The sequence below is a fragment of the Diadema antillarum genome, unplaced genomic scaffold (genome assembly GCF_040938485.1).
Source record: "Diadema antillarum isolate AM-2024a unplaced genomic scaffold, OU_Dant_1.0 seq00000320_RagTag, whole genome shotgun sequence".
Taxonomy (NCBI): domain Eukaryota; kingdom Metazoa; phylum Echinodermata; class Echinoidea; order Diadematoida; family Diadematidae; genus Diadema; species Diadema antillarum.
In genome coordinates, this window is record NW_027271339.1 from 381,790 (window position 1) to 405,902 (window position 24,113).

Consider the following 24,113-nt stretch of genomic DNA (forward strand, 5'->3'; position numbering starts at 1 on the left):
TTCCGAATCCTTAACGCTACCTTAATTGACGATAACGTTATTTTCTGTGAATGTATACTATTCAGGTGAAGCAGGTGTGCACTGTAACATTGACCATTTTGTGAAATATTTCCTTGTAAACTTCATTTCACAGCTAGGTATTTTTCTAGTTGGTTGATCAGAATGTCCACATAATTTTCTTATCTTTTTCTAAGTAAGTGTATATTTTTGTGGAAGGGAAACGAGGATGTTTTGGCATTTTAGATTAATGTGCAAAGATCTGATGCACCCTTTAACTGGATTTTGTATATTTTTCACAAACACTCACACGCGCAAATACAATTAAAGATCTTGAACATTTCAGGAGGTGAGGGAGGGCAACTGACAGGGTAAGACCCTAGCAACTCTCCTTTTCCATCTCTCATATCTTCCTTATGCCATTATGTGGACACCCTATATAATGAATTGGTCTATAGGTGGCGCTATTCATCCTGTCAGTAATGTCGTGGAATAGATTCTTTGCAATGGGCCGAATGCATAAAACAAGCAATTGCTTGTAAGCAATTGCTTCAAGCAAAAGCACAAGCTCGTCTAGCAAAAGGTCTAGCTCAAGCAATTGCTTAAATCCATATGCATAACCTTTTGCTGGTGCTTTTACCTTTTGCTTGTCCCGCACAAGCAATTGCTGGCGTTTTCAACAAAAGGGACGTCACGCCTGTGCGAACACAAGAACAAAGACGAGTGTGGCAGCAGGTATTTGAAAGAGCATGTGTGTGCGGAAACATTTCCTGACATAGCAGAAGAGCTATGAAGTGACACTCATAAATGCACACACAGTCGCACACACAACTACACACACACACGCATTACTGGCTGATTCCCATCACTGCTTGCAATTGCCCGGATCTGCCAGATCGCACGTGGAGATAGGTCTCCTTGCTCTCCACCGAAGTCAGACATCCTACATGTTTTTTATTACATTTTGCATGCTAACCACTGGACATTCCCGTTGTTGAAATTAAAAATTTCTTACTCTACTTATGAGTAATTTCTTGTGGATTTATACCACTCCTTCACAAGTGTGGTCTTTCTTCCATGAATATGAAAATCATACTTAAAAGGGAACGTTCCAGATAAGCAAAAGCTCAAGCTCATTTTACAGAGCTTGGAAAAGCGTAGGCAATTGCTAGCAAGAACTAGTAAAAGGTATGTTTTATGCATACGTTTTTAAGCAAATGATTGGTCTCTAAGCAATTGCTTGCGGGCAGCAAGCAATTGCTTGTGCTTGCTAGCAAAAGCTTCTGCTCACAAGCAATTGCTTGTTTTTATGCGTACGGATTCGAGTAAAAGGCTAGCACAAGCAATTGCTAGCGTTTATGCATCCGGCCCAATGCATACATATGATGCACTTACTGCTGTGTCTCGTAGCCGTTTTTGAAACGATGTTCAAGTTCACATTCCTATCAATGTTTCAGTTCCTGTCAAAACATGTCCGTGAATTCAGTTATGTCATTTACCCATTTGGCTCAGTCTGTAATGCATCAAGTGCTATGCATATGCAAGGTCAATCATCCCCAGCGGTATGCGTGAGTCACCCGAGCGAGTTATTCCATATACGCCATTTGTTATGTAATTACACACACACGTTTCTTTGTCATCTGGCGAGGTACTTTACTCAGCTCTGTTTCCCTGGTTCATCTATCTTGAATGTCTTTCAAATCCGAAGTTTGACTCCTCCATTATGATAACTAATGGAGAGAGCAGTGACCTGTTGACCAGTCGTATGGATATGCATTATTATGGTGATGGTAATGAGATCTCTGATTCCAATGTTATAAAAAAAGTTGAATACACAAACTCGCGAATTTGACTAATCTTATGATGAGAATGATTCATTACTGCGATGTAGAGGTTCCGATTATATTTCACCTCAGGACATATGTACACCTGATTTTTTTTTCAAGATGGATAATAACTTTTCTATTTTTCATTTCAATATACGAAGTCTGTGTAAGAATCTTGACCAACTGAAGACATTTTTAAATTTACTCAATGCGGATTTTTCTGTTATAGGTTTATGCGAAACGTGGTTGTCCATGACGTGTCACTTCCACTTGTTCATTTGGATGGACATTTTCTTGTGTATAATAATACAGTGAGTAAACATGGAAGGGGTGTGTCTCTTTATGTTAAGAATGGATTCAATTTTGATTTGATTTAGAATTTATGTCATATGACTGAAGACTTTGAAAGTATTTTTTATTGAAATCGACATACCTGCTGGAAATAATATTTTGATAGGTGAGATTTATAGACCACTAAATTGTAATCATACTGCTTCTTTTGATGTATTGAATTCCGTACTGAATTCTGAGTCTTTGAATAATAAACATTGCTTTTTGATTGGGGATTTTAATTTTGATTTACTGCAGTATCACGAAAATCCCTATTGCCAGTAATTTGTAGACACTTTGTTCTCATATACTCTTACGTCGCGTATAACCAAACCTATCAGAATATTTGATTCAGCGTATTACAATCATTGATAATATGTTCACCAGTATTCATCATCTAACTGACCAAGGTATAGTAGTTCCGGATATGTCTGATCATTTCCCAGTGTTTGCTTCCAGTCCATTTATACTAAATCGTTTTCAGCCTGCAACTTGGGAAATAAATTCTACATTTCGTGTTATGTCTGAACAAAATATTGCAAGATTTAAGGAAAGCCTGTTAAGTATTGATTTTTTAGTGGTTCTCAATGAAAGTGAGCCTAATGACGCATATGATAAGTTTGTTCATCTGATCGCCTCTCTTTTCTCTTTTCATTTGACTACAATCTACATCAAATTATAAAAAGATACCACGATCCCCCTTGATATCGAAATCTTTGTTGAGGTCTATCAATAGGAAAAATAAGTTTTTTTTTTACATTCAAGTCTCAAAAAACTGATGCGGCTAAAAGCAAATATACTAGGTATCGCAATGTTATTACTTCTGTGTTGCGAGAGGCAAAAAAGAAATATTTTTCTTTACTGCTTCTTCTCCATAAGAAGGACATTAAATCCACGTGGAAATTTATTAATAATGTTCTTCGGAAGAAACCAAATAAATCAGATATTCATAAGATATTCATAAGATTTTTTTAAATGATATTGAGTTAAGAGATGATAATGAAGTCTCTGAAGCGTTTAATTCATATTTTGTTGATGTTAGACCCAAATTAGCTACTGCAATTTCGGAAACGGATATACCGTTTTCTACGTATTCAAGTCATCGCAATAATCAATCTTTGCCTTTTATGCCTGTATCAAAATACGAAATTGTTGATATCGTAAATAATCTTAAAGCTGAAAAAAGTACTGGTTATGTTGGAATTTCTAATTATCTTCTGAAATATATTGTACATGAAATTGTTGTACCTCTCGCCCACATATTCAATTTGTCATTAACGAATGGTGTTGTGCCTACAAGGATGAAAATCGCTAAAGTTATCCCGATATATGAAAAGGACAGAGTGGATGAACTGGGAAATTATCGACCAATATCGTCATTAACTTCCTTTTCTAAATTACTTGAAAAGATTGTGTATACACGTGTGTTCCGATTCTTAAACGACTGTAATGTATAGATGATAGTAAATTTAGATTTCGTAAAAAGCATTCCACAATTCATGCTATTTTACTAATGTTAAGAAAATTACCAAAGCGATCGATGCCAAGTGTCACACAGTAGGTATCTTTCTCGACTACTCCGAGGCCTTTGACACAATCAACCATGAACTATTATTACACAAATTACAACACTACGGGAAGGGCCTTGGATTGGTTTAGAAGTTATCTTACTGGAAGTACTCGGTTTGTTAGTTTGAATAGCCATGTATCCAGTTCACAGCCTATAACTTGTGGGGTACCGCAAGGATCTCTTTCTAGGTCCTCTACAGTTTATTCGTTATATGAATGTTCTATTTTCTACTCTTTGCCGAGGACACATGCATTTTTTATTCGAATCGAAACCTCATGTTTCACTGAATACCATTAATACTGAATTAAAGTCAGTATTTACATGGATTCAGGCTAATAAAGACACCTTTTCTTTGTTGCATTTGAACATAAGGATCATAAACAAACATTTTGAGGACTTTAAATTTCTGCTGGAATCTGATACAAATCAACCATTTTCAGTTATGGGATTATGTGAAACCTGGTTAACTTCTAATTCTCGAAATTCTTTTGCAATAGATGGGTATAACATGTTTTTCAATAACAGGCCAGATAATAGGAGTGGTGGAGGTGTAGCGTTGTATGTATCACGTACTTTTGAATGTACTGTTCTTGATGATATTTCTAGAATGGATAGTTCTGTTGAATCTCTTTTTATTGAAATTTGTATTCCAGGAAATAGAAATATCGTTGTCGGCATATTGAACAGACCACCAAATTCAAGCTTCAAAGATTTTTGTATTTATCTTTCAGATTTGACACAATCCCCGGTTTTTCAAAATAAGGACTGTTTTTTACTTGGTGACTTTAATATTGATCTGTTGAAATTGGACAGTGATAATATCTCAAGCGAGTTTCTTCAAACATGTTTGTCTTCTTCCTTTCTTCCGCTTATTTCAAAACCCACACGTGTTACAGATCACTCTGCTACCCTTATTGACAACTCCTTTTGTAATGTTTTACCCCTCCCAGATTCTTTTATAATTCTGTCAGATATGACTGATCATTTTCCAATTATGACTCACTTTCCTCTTAAGACAATAGCTAATATTGTCAAACCTTCTGTATTTCCCTTATTTAGTCGCAGAGTGTCGCCTGAAAAGCTTGCTAGTCTGGACGCGGCCCTGGATAATACTGACTGGTCGAGAGTTTTAGAAAGTGATGATATTAATTTGTCTTTTAACCATTTTACGGAAATTTTTAATCACCATTTGGATGAAATAATTCCAAAACAAAAGAATAAATCAGATTACAAAAAGACACCCAGATTACCGTGGATCTCAAAATCAATTCTCCGTTCTATCAACAGGAAAAATCGATTATACTATAAATACAAAATGGAAAGGAATGATTTATCTAAGAATAAATACACATCTTATAAAAATACTTTAACAATGATTCTACGATCTGAAAAGAAAAGATATTATTCAAAGTTATTATTGAAATATAAGTTTGATATAAAAAGTACTTGGAAGGTTTTAAAACAGGCCATGAATGTTGCAAGTAAAAATTCAGATATTGATAACATTAAGATGAATGATGAAATAATTCATGATTCTGTTCACATTGCAAATGCTTTTAATTCCTTCTTTTCAGAAATTGGTGAAACAATTGCTCAAAATATTCCTGCAACTCAGAACCATTTCACTGAATTCTTAGGACAGTTTAATCCCAACTCTATATTTTTTACTCCTACTAATAGATATGAAATAATTGACATGGCATTTTCTTTAAAGAATAAACGAAGTTCTGGTTATGATGAGATTGATAATGTTATTTTAAAAGGTGTTATATCTTCGATCGCTGATCCTCTTGCTCATATATTTAATTTGTCAATATCCCAGGGCGTATTCCCTGAAAAAATGAAACTGGCAAAAGTAATTCCAATATTCAAAAAAGGCGATAAACTTGATACCAGTAATTATCGTCCAATTTCATTATTATCTTCTTTGTCTAAAGTTCTGGAAAAACTTATTTATAAGAGAATGACTAATTTTCTGAAACGATATAAAATATTTTCAAATTCTCAGTTTGGTTTTCGTGAGAAGCACAGTACCAGTCATGCTCTCTTAAGTTTTGTTGAACGAGTGGCTCGTGCAATTGATGACCACTCTCATTTGATTAGCATTTTCTTGGACTTCTCCAAGGCCTTTGATACAATTAATCATGATATATTGCTTTACAAGTTATCACATTATGGAATACGTGGGAAGGCCTTGGAGTGGTTCAAGAGTTATTTATCCAATAGAAGACAGTTTGTTACAATCAAAAATGATAACTCGGTGATCAGAGAAGTTAAATGTGGGGTTCCTCAGGGAAGTCTGTTAGGGCCATTGTTATTCATTATTTATATCAATGATTTTTGTCAAGTATCTGAAGCTCTTTCTTTCATTCATTTTGCTGACGATACTAATGTATTTCTAGTTCATAGCGATATTGATGTTCTTGTACGAAAAGTTAATAGCGAGTTGAAGAAAGTAACAAACTGGGTCAGAGCTAATAAGCTATCTTTGAATGTTCAGAAAACGAAATATAAGCTTTTTAGTAATACTGTTGGCACTTTAAGTACTGACATAGTTTTGGATGACACTTCTTTGGAAAGAATTTCACATTTTAAATTCCTTGGGGTTATTTTAGATGAGAAACTTTCTTGGAAATTGCATATCGATTATATTTGTAATATAATTTCACGTAATATAGGAGTTATTAATAGACTAAAATTGTGTTTACCTAAAAAATCAGTACTTATGTTATACTCCTCATTGATATTGCCTTACCTTAATTATGGACTTTTAGTCTGGGGCAACACGCACCAAAATCTGTTGGATAGAGTGTTCCTTTTGCAAAAGAAAGCTCTTCGTGTCATTTGTTATTCTCCCATACGTTCTCATACAGATGCACTGTTTGCCTCTAATAAGTTGTTAAAATTTAGAGATTTGTTTTTATTCAGTTTAGGTCAGTTTATGTATATGTACAACAATAACCTTCTTCCTGATGTTTTCCATTCCATGTTCCTAAAAAATCAGTCATTTCATGAATATCCAACTCGACGCTCTAACGAATATCATTTACCTCTTTTCCGTACGATTTTAGCAAAGAACACATTTGTTTACACTGGCCCGAGCTATTGGAATTCCATGCATCCTGATATTAAAAATGCCCCCTCAATATATTCATTTAAGAGGAAATTGAAAGTTTCTTTGTTGCAATCTTATTCTACTGAATAGAATTATCCAGGTGTTATAACTTCTTTTCTAAGAACCTACGTTTTCACATATTGATTGCCAAGTATACTTTAGCTCTTGTATACTACATTCATATAATGCTACGATATTTCTCCGATCATAGGCATGTCTATTGCCCTGTTCTTTCTTGCGTCACTTTTTCTCACCTTCTCGACATACTTCTTACGAGATCGCTGTCTGTAGAACGTTTTTGTATGTTCTGTTCTCTTCTATTATGTTAGCTTTGCCTCATTTTGTCTCGTCTCATAGTCAACTCTCCATTGTATTGTTACGCCTACTCCAGTCTCATTTCATGTTTATTTGTTTGTATATCTGTCTGCTTTTGTTGATCTATCTTTCTAGTGGGCTTCCAGACTATTACTTTTTTTCTCAACTGATGTTTTTCCTCTGAGGGGCCCACAATCTACAAGCTTTGTCTTTTTAGTGGGTCCCTCCATTTTTCGAATTTTGCATACTGTATAATTACTTCTAGTCACTTGAGTTATATGATAGTGTATAATTATTATAAGGTGGTACAATCATTGTATATACATTCTTTCATGTTATACTTTACGCACCTTAATTTCTGTTATCAAAAAAGTGATGTTCATATATTTTTTGTCGAAAAATGAAATAAAACATTGAAATTGAAAAAAAAATTGTCATTGAATTTGATTAAGACAAAATTTATGGTTTTTACACTGCAAAAAGTCCGGTGTTAAATAGTGAACACCGAGCTGGTGTTAAATTTTCGGTGCTCATTTATGGTGTTAGATAAACACCTCCGGGTGTCATTTCCAATTTTTAAACTGTTTTTTGAAGAGTTTCTTAGTAACTGCACTTCTTGTTGATTTTTAATTTAAACAAGACGATCAAGAATTTTACATTGAAATACTCGATTTTTGAAAAAATGTGAAAATAAATTTACACCACAGTAACACCAGCTGGTGTGGTCTCTTATTGAAGCTGGACGGGTGTTAAACCATTGATATTAACACCAACAAATATCAAATCAACACCATGTGGTGTCATTTTTGAATTAACACCAGTACAGTGTCAAAATAACACCAGATACAGTGTCAAATGTGAACACTTTTCAACACCATCACAGTGCATTTTCTACACCTGTGGGTGTGGTCCTCTATTGAAGTTTGATTGGTGTTAGATTTAACACCCGTGGTGTTAAATCTAACACCGATGTTTTTACAGTGTAGCAATATAATCAATATTTTACCGGGCAAGTTGTTCGTAAAGGACGTGGAATTGAATCAGATTGAATATGTACGATTCCTTGGTCTTTATATTGATTGTAAGTTGATATGGAAAGTTTATGTTGATTCTCCGCCTGAATTATCATCAAAAATGTAGGTGTTATGTATAAGTTAAAGCAGTATTTTCCTAAGCATGTTCTGCATTCACTGTATTCTACTCTTTTATTGCCCTATATAGGTTATGGAATCCTGGCATGGGGAAACTGCTGTACAACTAGACAGAATTCTTTATTATTGATACAGAAAAGAGCCATACGGACAATTAACTTCGCTACATTTCTGGAACACACTAATGCCTTATTTTTTTTTTCAGTAGAGCACTTAAGATCCAGGATTTATATTATTTCAATATCGGATCATCTATGTATCGGTGGTCTCAGGTGGTCTTCCCGATATGTTTTCTTCGATGTTTGTAAGTCCATTCTTACCCTACGAGACAAAAAGATTCTTTTCATCTCTCTCCTGTACGGACCGTATCTGCTTTAAAAACAATAAGTACTGCAGGACCTAAATTTTGGAATGATTTAGATAGAGAAATAATCCAATCCCAGTAGACCTCAGCAATTGCGTTGACAAACTGACAAACTGCTGAATGAAGACTACCGATACGAGTCTGGCATACACGCAGTTCAGTAATTATGTAGAGAAGTCGCGGTATCAAAGGTCACTGGACTTTGGCCTCGCAAGATAAAAAAAGCTAGTAAATCGGTCTAATGATATGTCTCCATACCTGGTATCCAGGAAAGGGATGCCTTGGTCTGTCTGTATTCTTGAAAGGCAAATCAATTGGCTCTTGGGTAGAATTGGCATTAAGAAAACGAGCAGAGAGATAAAGATATTTCTCTCCAGAGGTTTCAATAGTTTTAGTGAAGGGCCAGGGTAAATACATTTGGTGCACGTCACGAGACCGACACTCAGGAGTCAAACGGCCCACGAGTTGTAAAGCCCACGAGTCATACAGCTCACGAGTCATATATCCCACAAATCATACAGCCCATGAGTTCGACACTAAGCAAAAAAGGTTCACGAGACTGACAGGATGAACAGCGCCAACTATAAACCAATAAAGAGTGCGTAGTTGTATAGGGTGTCCTGATAGTGGCATAAGGAAGAAATGAGTAATGGGAATGAAGAGTTGCGAAGGTGTAACGGCGTCAGTTGCCCTCTCTCATCTCCTGAAATTTTCAAGATCTTTATTTGCGTGTGCGTGTGTGAGTGTTTGTGCAATAATGGATACAATTCATTGAAAGTATGCACCAGATCTTTATACTTGAATTCCCAAAATGCAAAACACCGTCATTTGCGTGTTATCTCCTCGATAGTTTTAGGTATTCTTGCTCCCCCTCCCTAAAAATAGAAAATAAATAAAATAAAATAGAAATAGAAATAATCTGTGCACAGCTATGGTTATTACTGTTTATTTGGATCTTCAAAGAAAATGTGACTGCAGTTGATATAAAAATTCTTTGATAATTAGTTATTGCCTTATTACAATAATTTTGTTGTGTAGTTCATAACAGTTCTTTATGAAATAAAGTATTGTACTTTCGACGTCCATTTTTATGTATTTTTCTCTTTTTAGGAGTAGTAGAATTTATCCCCGAAAACGTGTTGTCCCTCCTACATACAGTCACTCAGGAAAAAAAAGAAGAGAAAAAGAAATATATTATAATATGATGTGCATATTATGGTCAGCCTGCTAGAAAAACCTCCAGTCGGGAAATCATTTTTACAGGAAAATATTTCACAAAATGATCAAAGTTGCAGCGCACATCTGCTTGACATGATCTGGAAGGCGCATAGTAATCAGCGAAAGTGTGGATATAGTATGAATTCACTGAAAATAACTTAAATAATAACCTCTTAACTTAAATAACTTAACGTCTTTCAGGTGATATCTATTTGTTATGATTCAGAAAAAGGAAATGCATCCATGAAAGAAACTACTTATTCCTTTAAAAAAAAGATGCCGTTTTGAGGAGGATAGCAAACACATCGAGGATCCATCGCTGCGACAAAAAGAGCTTTCATCAATTAAATGTCATACATTATAGTTACAGAGAAAATTGGTTCTCTAAAACTTCCTAGCAGTCGGGTAGGAATCTAATAATTAAAAGGGCATTATACCGGTTTTTTAATTTTTTTAATAATGTTGTTCTTCTAATTCTAAAAGAACCAGTGGTGCAAACAGAATCAAAATTTCATAACAATTTAGCCCGTTATTTCATGTTAAAAATGGAACTTTTTAGGTGAGAACTATGCTAATGAGCTGACGAGCCCGGATGTCGTGATGTCACAGGTGCAAACTATATCACTGATTACAAGCGCTCGCATACGCGTACGTTAATTCGTACCGAGTAGCAGACGACGCTTACGCCTAACTTAGCTAGCAGGCGGATCGGACCGAAATCGGTAATCGGGAAGGATCAATATCGACGGCGACTTTTAAGTCGTCACTCAAAATAAACTCACTCTTCGCGAGAGATCTCGGCGAACGCGACCTGCACAATCTAGAACTGAAGTTAGCCGACTAGTACTGTGCGAACGGGGAATTTACGCGGGAACTAAACTCAAAAGTGTAATGATTGTGGCGACTTGTATGATTTAGGAACTATATCTTTCATTCAACTTACCACAAATAATTTGTAAATTGATTTTTTGCTCCCGATTACTTGAAAGATTTGTCTCATGATATTAGATGGCTAACTTCAGTCTGTGCGTGCGCAGGTCGCAGGTAGGTCCTACGCCGCGATCACTCATGTTTAGTCGTACTAGAGCAGATTATTTTTAGCGACGACAGGAAAGTCGACAACTACACTTACGCTTCCGGACTTGCGATTTGGTTCCAATTACCGTGAGCAATTGGATATGAGTCATAAAGTATTTTCTGTGATTTTGGTTCAATTTGATAAAGTGAATTTTGAGATATGTACATGGATACGGAAGTACGCTAGCACTACTATACCTACACCAGCGCTTGGATCGCGAAGCGGCGGCAGTGTTGTATAGTATCTACGTGGTCAGGCCACTCTTCCGAGGTATGGGTGCTACTAAAACTAATTGTTAGATCTAACTAGTTAGTCCTTGGTGTAAATACGACCACCATGAGATTTATCTCGACTACAAAAACATTGGAAATCCATAAAGCAGATACCTTACCTACAAAATTCAGCACAGGAACAACAGTGCCTGCAGCACAAGGGTCTAGATCTAGACCTTGGAGTCTGGACTTTCGTCTGGACTTTCTTCAAGTTCTGGCAGCAGGGGTATGTATACTATAACGTTACGCTGTGCCCAGTTAGCGCTGTGCAAGTACAGCTGTCGACGGCGAGTGAGTGCAATTCATCAAAACTTGGACTGCCGCGTAGAATCTACTCAGTCCTTGACTGCTCAGTAGTCCTAGTCCTAGTTCTAGTCTAGAGTCTATGTGTACTGGGTGCCGTTTTCTTCTAACTAGGCGTAAATCGTGATTGCCGTTGACTCTATTTGGATTTAGATTTTAAGAATCACTCAGCCCTCATCTACATTAGATAGTTTGAACTGTCGAACCATGTATCGCTCATCAATGCATAGTTAGTGCAACGTTACTTACACACAGTTTTCTATGGGCAGCACGTTCGGATAACGATGCCAATTTCATTTTGCATATCTGGAATATTCCCCACAAGTTTTATCTAAATAAAATCTTTTGAAGAGATTCCTTTTAAAAATTAATAAATATTGTTTAACATATTTATTTCAGCTCCATATTGCAATTTTACTAAATAACAGCTTTTGCAGTACTTCGTGTGAGATTTCATCAGTAAATTGACATGTGTAGTTCGTCTTGCTAAAGTCGGAGTTGTGCACCACCGAGCACCTGTGACGTATGCCAAATTGTGTGGATCGTTCCATGGCTTGCTCGTTTTAATTGTTTTTTCAAAAAATCATTACAGGCTTGTCCTGGGTTTTAGAATCCTCTCTTTCCAGTAGTAGGCATCAAAAAAATGTAGATTAGAATTATCAGACAATTAGAAAATGTCAGTACAGTTTTTTATTTATGAGCTGTTATATACCTATGCTTCCCTTTCCTTTTTTTTTTCTTTCTTCTCATTACCGCTAATCCTCCCTTTTATAGGTCTATTTATATATTTGTTTTTCTGGCAAGTTGACGCCAATATTACAATGATTATATTCGTAATCAGTATTATATGTCAGAATTTGTAAAGTGATTATGTGTAATATTGGTGGGATTTAGAAAGAAATTTATATGATGATAATATCACCGATATTGTTTTTGTATGTTTTTTTTTGTGTGCGTGTTGTATTTTAAGGCGAGTTGGTTTGAGTTGTCTCAGTTTATTGCATCGCGGGCTGACATGGGGAGGGGGGGGGTAGAGATTGGGAACGTAGCAACAGGGAAGGTTTTGGGAGTTTTTAACATCATGCCAATGGAGTCGGTTTTTATGCCGCGTTTTTATACGATTGTTCTTTTCAGTTTGACTTTGCATACATGTTCGGTTATTTAGTTATTTATCATGTATTATTTCGTGTTCTTCTCTATTTATGTTTATAATGTATTTGTTATGCTTCGTAATTTATATGTAAAAATCCTGCACTGAATTTCCTGTAATGCTTTTTATTGGACGATTGAAATGAATTGTTTAAAAAAATGTAAGCTATACATCGTTCTTGTTATTTTCCCCTTTACCCCTTTTATGACATTAATGCAACACCCTGTACAGATACACACTTGTAGATGACATATGGATGGCGCTGTTCATTTTGTCTGTCTCATGGGCCTTCTTTGCTTAGTGTCGGTTTCGCGACCCTTGTTCGCCTTGTATCGGTCTCGTGAGCCTCTCTTATGCAGTGTCGGTCTTGTGGGCCTCTTTTGCATAGTGTCGAACTCATGAGCCTTTTTTGCCTGGTGTCGAACTCATGGGCTTTATATGTCTAGTGTCCAACTCATGGGCTGTATAACTCGTCCCTTTATGGAAAGAACACAGTTTTACCACACTATGTAACACAGTGTGCAACACAGTGTGGCACACAGTGTCGAACACAGTGTGGATCACAATGTGTAAAACAGTGTCGAACACATGTGTTAAATATGTGTTTAATATGTGATTTTGGGCCGTGTGGTAACACTGTACTTACCACAGTGTGAAACTCAGCATCACCACACTGTGCAACATAGCGTTACCACATGGTCCAAAACACATATTAAAGACACTGTAAATCAAACCACAGTCTCACACACTGTGACCACAGGGTTATAACCACATAGTCCATTACACTGTGGTAGTCACCACATAATCCACCACACTATAGTATTCACTATACAGGGTGGCCCAAAAAGAACGGAACGCCTAAGATTTTTAATTTCAGCAATATTGTTGCAAATATGTCATCATTTTGCATACTATTGGAAAGGCCCTTCTTTTTCCAAAAGAATAACACCAAATTCTTTAATTTTGGTTCATGCATCATGGTTTTAGGACCCTTTTTGTCAACCCTTGCAATTTTCAAAAGAAGCAGTAACGTTCACAATGTGTGGAATGTGGCTATCATTGTCCGTTACCATTGTGAATGAGACGACCTGACGACAATAACACTGTCCGCCCCACATTGCGAACATTGTGGTAGTCGTCATCAGGTGTATCAATACATGATTGTCACCACATGATTATCAGGTGTATAAATATTTGTAATGCATGGAGGCATGGTTACTGACTAGATAACACTGTTATTACGTGATCCGAGTATCCTCTCGGATCACCTTCTGTATCTGTACTGATTCTTTGTTCTTCCTCTTCTTTCTTTATTTCTGGACAAAAGTTGTGCAGCGGTTAGCTCAGAAGTTCCTCTTCCTATCAATTTCAAAATTATATCATATATGTATCATGTCCCAAAGACTACAGATCTAATAAAATCATAGTGATCAGTCGACCGTGACGTCACTATGACGTCATTATATGAAAACACATTCTCATTGATATCTCATTAATGGAATGGAATTTTTCAATGAAATTTACGTCACATATATTTCAAGTTAAGCGCATTCTACTCATATTCTCAAAATTCATATCTGCCCCTAGGACGCGCGCATAGGCGCGCGTTGAAATATTTACATGCTCCAATCGAGCTCAAATTTTTTCGCACACGTTTCAGACCATTTGGAGCATTTTTTGAAAAATTGAAAAAATTGGACGGACGCTTACGCGCGCACATTTACGCACGCACAGCTCATATGCAATAGAAATTTCAATTTTTTCACATTGATCGGATGTCTGAAATGTCAAGAAATATTTCTACTAAGTTTCAAGTCAATCCGACTCAATATGACGTCATACGGGCCCGTCAAAGTTGAAATTCCGTGCGCTCGTCAATGGCGATATACAGTGCAACTATGCCAAAAAAACTGCCAATTTTTAATCCGATTTTACTCGTCAGGATGGGCGGTGACCCCCATTTTCTTTACATATTCTGAAAGCTGATGAGTTGTACATGTCATTTCATGGGTTGGCGATGCTGAAAAAATGATTAAAACATATCAAATTTCTTAATTAAAAAAAGTTTTTCAATTTTCATTTTCAAAATGACGTCATCAAATTTCAAGTTCACTCAAGCGTATCTCACTTATCCTTTGCCGATTTTCACCAGATTTCAGTGTGTTGTAGCTTATTAAATGCTATTTCATAAATGTAATAAAAAAAATTTTGATCGGATGAAATCTTCACCTCGTAAAAATGGATTTAATGTCACCTTGTCAAATTTGAGCAGTTTACGTATCATCTCTATGGAAGTGCAGTTTTTATGGAAATGAAAATTGACATGACTATCTTTTTCGAGCACTAGCTCACTTATGCTTCGGTGAATTTTTCCCAGATTTTAATATGTTGTAGCTGAGACTTTGGGCTATTGCACATATGCCCTTCGTTTTTTTCATACGATGTCGGGATTACGTCAAAACCTTGGTTGAAATTAAAGCTTATCTTCGATGTATTGAGATATTTCTTTTTTTCTGCAAATTTTTTTTGCAATAACTCAACAAAAACAGCCCCTCTCACCCCCATATTTTGCACATGTTTAGTTCATGTCACGTACATTATTTCATAAATAACAACTACTTGATCGGACACCATCTTGGGTATGTAAATTAGGGTCAAAGGTCATAAACGTTTCATCCTGTATCTTGGTGAATACATGTCATATCTTTGCCATATTTTGCACAGGCAAAGACCATGTTACAAGAATCATTTCACAAAATAACCACTTTTTGCTGATGCCATCTTGTCTGTGCAAAGTGGGGTCAAAGGTCAAATATACTTCATTCTGTATCTTCGTTAGTGTATACGAAATTCGGTACCAAAGATGACAGGTCTGACTCCCTTTTCTAAATGAGAATCCAAACATCACACGGCCAATGTCCCCTAAACACAGATGAAACCTGTATGGTCATGCCTATTGGGATCAGGACTCGAATCATATATTTCCAAATAGATCGGATCACCTAATTTGTCAGTGTTGACAAATTCCAAGTCTAGTTGAATATGAAATTACCTTTTCATAACAAAATTTATGACATTGGATATAAAAAACATTAGACAATAGTTCAAAGGAATCCCATCATAAATACTTCGAATTTACAAGTATTTAACACTGAATTTTCTAAAATTTAGGTTGCTTTTTATGAACATTCATGAGCTATGCAAAAATCTGTACCACAGGAATACCACAGCAAAACCACAGTGTTACCACAGGAATACCACAGGAACACTACAGAAATACCACATGAAGTACCTCAGCACTCCACTTAATAGATATAATACTGTAGGAGTATAGGACAGGTTAAGTATACTGCTTAAATCAATTGTCATAATTCCCAGCATAACTTACCTATTAATGAGATTCTGGAATATGCGTTTTGCTTTGTTTTTGTTTTGTTTTTTATTCCAGTTGGTACTAATATGTGGTACTGCTGTGTGGTATTGTCCTGTGATAGTCATGTGGTATAGCATGTCAAGGAAAAAAAAACCCACAAGAATATCCTGTGACATTTTTCTGTAATTAAAGTGTACAAGAAAGCAGTTTTAAACATAGTTTGAATCCATACTACTGAATATTCTCGACACACTACCAGAAGAAATTGTGTACAAGTAACAGGCAGTCAGGTGGCATTTGTACATGGTTTTGTGGTTTTGGAAGATGATAGTGATGCCTTTGCTCTCATTAAGTATGTAGAACATGATGGCCCATTTGTAAAGAATAGAGACAGGAAGAGCCATGCTGATGCTGGACACATCAGAGTAGTGAAACGTTTGACCAATAGATTGTATGCAATACCTCCTGGTGAAATCATAGGAAAGCATGTGATTTTTGAGAGAAACAAGGAAGTTATAACATGTCACTTTTTGTTCTCTTTTCACAACTACAGATACTCCTAGTATTATATCATTTCTGGTGTTTGATGTTATGCATCCGCAAACAGTATTAACACAACATTAAATGCATGATTTATTCATCTGAAGGTTGGATAAATGACATGTACAGGTCATATTCTCACATTAAATGAATCTGTTGTTTCATGCCAGTATTTGAAATTTGAAAGGTATCAACTGAAATTAGAAAAATAAATAAGTGTTGAACATTTGCAACTACCGTGTACTTAAATTGTGTTGTACATTGTCCAGCTATAAGTTATTGGTTTGTTACTTCATTGGATAATAAGACCAGTTAAGTTGCTTTACAAACTTGAATAAAATCTCTTGGGAGTAAATGTAGTGATGAGGTATATTCTTTTGATTTGATACATACATGTACATTTTGTATTAATAAACAACAATACTTGAATCCTTTGACCACACTGGTAAAATTCTCTCCCCCCTCCCCCCAATAAAACCAAAAATAGCCTGGTTTTATAAGGATTAACATGCCATGTGGTAGTACAAGATCTGAATTCCCATACTGACAGTACTATAGCAAAGTTCAATATACACCACAACAACAAGTATGTGGATATTATTGTGTTAAATCAATAATCTGAAATCACACTGTGTAACAACATTATGGACACAGGACTACACATATTTCTATGTATATCACACTGTGTGTTCAGTATGCCAAGTACGTGGAGATGATGTAGGTGAATGATCTGAAAACCACAAAGTGACAACACCGAGCACAGGGTTTACACATAGTTCAATATATCCCACTAGGGTAAGCACAAGTCACAGTGTCCGGTATACCAAGTCTGTGTGGATTATGTGGTAAATGAATGATCTGAAATCTCTGAAAACACTATCAACACAGAGTGTACACATAGTTCAAAATATACCACTGTGTCAAACATGATTCACAGTGTGTTCAGTATGTCATCTATGTGGGGATTATGTGTGAAACCACTTAAACTGAAATACCAGACTGTGGTAGCATTATGAACACAGGGTTTACACATAGTTCGATACATACCACACTGTGGTATATGTGTGCCACTCTATGTTCAGTATGCCAATAATGTGGTACACTATGTGATCTCAAATCCCACGCCGTGACAACGCTGTGACCGCATGGTTAGCACATTGTTTACACATAGTCAACTATGTGAATACACTGTCATAACACTATGCCACACTGGTATATGTGTGCCACTCTGTGTTCGGTATGCCAATTATGTGGTACACTATGTGATCTCAAATACCACACTGTGACAACGCTGTGACCACATGGTTAACACATTGTTTACGCATAGTCAACTATGTGAACACACTGTGGTAACACTATGTTTGTTCCATAAGGGGTGGGCTCTATGAATCATGAATCTATTTTCTATATCGGTCTCGTGGGCCGTAATACTCGTGGGTGGCGGTCTCGTGGGATGACCACAGTAAATTAATGCATGGTGATATATATACACACACATTAGACATTGTGGTTCTTAAGCTGCATAGTCCCAGCTCTTCACGGTGGGCATATAGCTCACTCATGCCCTGAAACATCTCCAGAATATGGTCCTGTTGTTGAATGACTGTTTTGTTTTGTTTTGTTTTATTTTGTTTTGTTTTAATCTGTTTTAATTTAGACGTTGCTGGTTACATGTTAAATATGTTTGATGCTCACGCTAATTAGTATTTCTCTGAACAACTCTACCGGGTACAGCTGTCCAGGTCAGGTCATCTCAAAGTGCATGTGCAGTACTCCAGAAACCAGTAAAATTAAACTATGCTAGAAAAAAAAATGTGGAGGACTGAGACAAAATCGTAGCAGAGATCCAAGAAATCAGATCTTTGCGCGAGAATGCATAGAATCAACGACAAATAATTAAAAGGTAATTTGTTTCATGGTCTATATGGAGTAGAAAAATAAATGGCAGAGGAAAATTATCTTCATTTCATCTCGCGTCAAGACATGAATCAATTTGTCTTTTACAATTTCCACTAAAACATATTTCAAAGTGTAGAAGTAGCTTTGCCGTATATCTTTGTTTGTAGAACATGAACTACGTATCTAAATATCTTGGGATTTGTATAACTGACATTTTAAAAAGGAATCTTCATGCGCAACATAATCTTTCCAGCAATGTAGGTATGCTTCATAAGCTAAAGTACTATGTCCCAATGAGCACATTAACAGTAGCGGATCCGGAGGTGCGCTCCCCCTCTTTTTTTCCCCCTAAAACAAATGAAATAAAAAGAAAAAATGGGTGGCGCATGTGCCCCCATTGATTTTGTAAAGGCGCCTCCCCTTTACGGAATTCCTGGATCCGCCTCTGCATTATCGTAAAAAAATAAAACAAAACCCACAAACATACTACGGTATATATGCAGTAACTTATGTTTTCAGTATGTTTTAATAGCCATTGTATACTATCCGTTGCACCTTGTCTTACATACACTTGCTGTACAACGCTGCATAAACAACGTATGTATGTTTTTGTAAACATACTATCAACAATATGTACACGTACAATGATAACGCGGAAACCACCAAACCAAATAAATTGAAATAAATCAAATCAAAGTTCCAAAATTTTGCGTAATCCCACGCGATAGTATAGATCCCTATTCCCTCAGCTGCATATTTTTGGTTTCCGATCAAATTCAGTAAGTCCCTTTGCCTTAAAAAATCTCTTTCCCCCCCCCCCCCCCCGTTGAAAAAAAATCAAAAACTTTCTGTAATATCAAGTAAAAATAAATTGCCTAAGCGATAAAAAATATGACGGAAAATCAAAAACTTTCTGTGATTTCAAGTAAGAATATATTGCCTAATCGATAAAGATATGACAGAAACACAAATGGATGCCTCGTACCAGCGCTGGACGGATGGACGACACCAATACACAGCATAGCGGCGATGGCTGCGTCTACAGCACTCCCTCCCTCCTTCAGGATGTCTCTGAAACGATGACATGACAATGTGTAATAATCTTTTCATATTCTCTGTTAACGCCTTTATCTTTATGAATGGCAAACCATTGTTCATATACTATATCATTTACAGCTTTTACATTTGCAATATTTTCTTTGTTATACATCGCTACTTTTGGTTAAGTATCATTTACACTTTGAAATTTATTTTATCTTTAGGGCGGGGTTAATCGGCTTGTATATTAACATATATTTATGGTGCCGTCTATAAGTAATTCAAAGTCGTCTGCTTTTGATTTTTTTTTAATGTCTCTTGTGAATAGAATAGGTTGGTTGGTTTGCGTAGTAGGGTCCTACAGTGGTTGGTATGGATTGTGTATGTACATATTTACATCCGACAAGCCATCCAAAACTCACCCGTTCATATGATACCCCATTTCCAATTTCCCAAACCAACGATCTGTGTATATACATCATTGGCCAAAGATATTACGGATCTCTTCACATAGTTTCTTGGCATGCCATTAGAAACGAAAGATTCTATTCAAACATTTCCCTCATAAAGCTTGGACTACTATTGTGTGAACGTGATGTTTAGTCTCTATCAATAACTTAAACACGTAAAATGGGATAATTGAGGAAAGCATATTTTCCTTCTCGATCTGGCATAATAGTCGGTGTCAGAATAATGACCGTTCCCCATCGTACGTCGGTAGCGAAATTCACCTGCCTACTGCAGAGCATATCTCAGAGTCTGCTGCTACTGCTCCGTGCTCAAAAACGTATCCAGATACATTCTTCTGTCCAGGTTGTATCACCAAAGGAAATATAAGGCAGGCGACCACAGTAAAAACAAGCAAAATTATTGCTAGTGTGGCAAGCGCCAATTCCCGTGGCTTCCTTTTCTTCACCCTGTGTTGTGCAAGTTGAGAGCAAGAAAGTATGAAAATATTGCATTGGAAAGGAAAAGAAGGAACTGCAGTAAGACCGATACGATGACATGTAGCGAAACAAACATTCAATCACGTATAATTTCTCGCTGTAGTCGCCCTGTATTCTGAATAAACGCCCGACGTTGAAATAACCCTTGCAAGTCCCTCTGAATTATTTCCAGCTACAGTTGTATGTAAGATCAATAACTCACCTATGACTTCTTACACGGTTAAAGCTTATGGTTAAAGATGGTTGGACGGTGAGTTAGTTCAGTCGATAGCGCGTCTGCCTCACGATCCAAAGGACCCGGGTTCGAGTCCCATTGAACTATGTTGTGTGTAATCATACCGTCCCCTCTAGTAAGAGGCAAACTCTCGGATAGGGAATAAAATGGACGCCCCATGTGTGACAGAGTCACAACTAATGCACGTTAAAGATCCGGCTTTATCTATTCATCTCAAAAGCAGGGTGTTTAACCCGATGAAGTGGTACCGCCTTATACACCCAACTGGACCCCATGGAAGACCAGATAATGCAGCTGAATATGGACTATCCAGTCATCTTCTCAGATGGAAATAAAACAAACAAAATCGACGTAGTAGGATCTCAATTCCTTCCATAAAATTACATTGCAGGACAATACAAGAATACAACAGCGCAACGAAGATGGATATTCATTTTTTTTTCAACAATTTTCATTTAAGCCAATTGTCTTTAAAATGCACTGCGGCCAGTATTAAAATGCGTAAACATGCAATGCCACAATGAGCTCCGTGACACGGACAATCAGACAACTGGAAGTGAAAAAGAATGTAACATAAGAGTATTTCAAAACAAAATTAGGTAATGTTTTCTACTTACGAGTCAAGCGGTCCGGCCATAATAGGCGTCTTGTAGCCAGAAGTTCTGTCACAAATATCTATCAGCAATCCAACAAACCTTGAATTTTTAGGGCTTGGGCAAGTTTGTATGCGAAGGAGATGGACAAGGAAGGAGGCGGATCTGTTTGATTTTGCGTTTAAATAATTGCCACACATACGATCTTACGTAATGTTGACATCGTACTGAATTACTGACATTACACGTACAAGATATTATGTTGATTCAGTCAGTCGTAAGAGGAAATCTCGAATCGAGATAAGCAGTACCGCAGGTGACCTGGTGGGTGTTAATGTTTATTCCAGGCATGTTTACCTATAGGTATCAATCTCCACGTTTACTTGGCATAAGCGACGTTTCTTTGTAAAATTACTGAGATTGAGACAAATTAATTTGAGTGCGTCAGTCATACAAAAAGAGAAACAAGGAGAATGGGAAAACGTTTGTAGACGGATTGACACCTTTGTTCCTTTGTGTCAATTAAAGCAAACAAGAGTACATCCGAATTTCAAGAGAAAGCTTTTCTGCCGTTTGTCTGTAATCAGACACACCTTTTAAAATGCAGTTTCATTGAAATCTTCGGGTAGATTCTCTTGCATAAAGTAAGTGACCATAAGAACCTAATTCAATTTTTTCTTCTAGGGGAGGGATATTTGCTTTCTGTTAGAGTATTGTTGGTCTTTCTATAATGACAAACTTATCGGACTAGTGATAGAGCTCAAGGAGAACTCCAGATGATTTTTAGACGGGTGCAATTGAACATCTGTAAATTGGTTTTACTGGGTGCACACTTACAGAATTTATAGTGATTGGGATAAGTAATAAGAATAATTTCAAAATTCATAACAAATCACAATGAACAAGGATGATGACATAGCAGCTTCACCATACAAATACAGGATTGGGTGCTCATAGATAAAGACAAAAGATAGATAGACAAAAGAGGAAAGCATGCCTGAATTTTGCATAGGTGAAGTTGTTAAGCAAGTGGTACTGTAATGGAATTAGTACATTGCTGCATTCACGCACGCAATTCAAATGAGGCAATACCATCTTTACACTCAAAGATAACAGCACTTATGTCTAAACTCTGGTCACTGTCAACAATTAAATTTCAAAGTTTATTTCATTTTTCGACAAAACATATATGTTTCACTTCCTTTGATAACAGAGAATAAGGTAAGCAGAACATTGTGAAATGAAAAGACTGTACAACAATTGATGACCTATAGTTATCATACATTGTATTGTAAAAAAGAAACAGAAGTGATCGAAGTAAAGTACATGTATACCGTTGCTTTAAGTGCGAAAAATGGAGGGACCCATTAAAAAGACAGAGCTTGCTGAATGTGGTCCCCTCTGGAAAAGAACATCGATGGAAAGATAAATTGAAGCATCGCAAATACCAAAAAAAAAAAGAAAAAAAGAGGAAGAAGTCTGGAAGCCCACTGAAAATTCTTAGATTAGCAGATGAATACACTTTCATAGACGCGAACAAACATGAAACAAGACTAGACAACAAAACAACTACTGAAGAAAAGGCTGTACGGGACAAAAGGGAATGGACAAGACTGACAAACAGAAGACAAAATAGCAAACAAAAACGCACAACGGAGACAGCGATCTTCGGCAGAAGCATGCCAAGAGAAACAGATGATAGTTGTAGGGGGAAAGTAATATTTTAACGCCTGAAAAAAAAGACAAGGAAATAGAGGGACGTATGAACAGGAGTAACATACGGAAATTCAACTCCCATTGACTCATAGACGCTTTGGGCAAAATGGCATAGATGACAACAAACATCCTGGAAAAAATGTACCATTAATTCTTCGAAGAGGGGACAAAGTGAGCAGGTCAGTATGTAAGCAAGAAGGCCAAATGGCTAGTTCAGTACTGTAGAGTCATACGATTGCAATAAAAAGGACTTCAGTCTCCTTTTCTTTCACATATTCCAGGAATATGTGAGTATTTAGATTATTCAAATAAGAATGCCCATCGAGAGTATTCAAGTTCGTTGGAATTCGTCGTCATAGCAGGTGGGAAAGCATAAAACTGACTCCATCACTCCAAAGAACAAAATATATGTAAATATATCTAATTGGTATTGATAAACCGAGAGCTACCTCCCGAGACGCCTCGGCCATTGAGACATCAGCCATGTTCAGACGTATTTCTAGTCGAAGTAAAATTTTATGGCGCGGCAATTAAAATTCAAATTTGTACTTATCTTACCACGACCCTGTGTCCACACGACGGTCGTGGGAAGAAACTCCGACCAGGGAGGTGCTCTCTTTCCACCTCCCTGCTCCGACCAATTTACCACGGCCTTCGCGGGGATCACCATGGAGGGTCGGTGTAACTTCCGGAAGTGGTAGCGCCGCGCACGTCGACCATACGATTGATGTGGGGTTTTTTACCAGCGGCATTTGTCTTCTCCATACTTGTCGAGAATTTCTGAGCACTATGATATTCCATAGCTTCTTCGTCGCGATCGGCTCGGTTAGAATTGCACTGCACGCACACGTTTACTCGCAAAATGTCAACATTGCAATTTGACCCCGGAAGTTTTACCGAGTATGTAAGTTCATAGAAACTCCGAGGGTTTGTCCACACGGGCAATTTACTCCGACCGGCTAGTCGTGGTAGCGAGATACTCCTGAGAAAACTCAGGAGTATCTTGGTCGGAGGAAGAGGTCGTGGTAAGTTCCTCCAAGCGGAGGAAGTTACCACGACCTTGTTCAGATGGGCACTACTCCG

The 24,113-nt window shown here is 36.9% G+C and overlaps 1 protein-coding gene across 1 annotated transcript in view; it reads right to left on the reverse strand.

The window, feature by feature from the left end:
• Nucleotides 1-21,358, reverse strand: part of LOC139730535 (glutathione hydrolase 1 proenzyme-like) — a 124,658-nt gene extending 103,300 nt beyond the window's left edge. Inside the window, exons 1-3 of the mRNA XM_071641390.1 lie at nucleotides 21,339-21,358; nucleotides 20,271-20,456; nucleotides 19,487-19,572 (exon numbers count right to left, since the gene is read on the reverse strand). Coding sequence (XP_071497491.1) covers nucleotides 19,487-19,572; nucleotides 20,271-20,456; nucleotides 21,339-21,358 — 292 coding nt within the window. The remainder of the gene's footprint in view (nucleotides 1-19,486; nucleotides 19,573-20,270; nucleotides 20,457-21,338) is intronic.
• Between the last annotated feature and the right edge of the window lie 2,755 nt (nucleotides 21,359-24,113).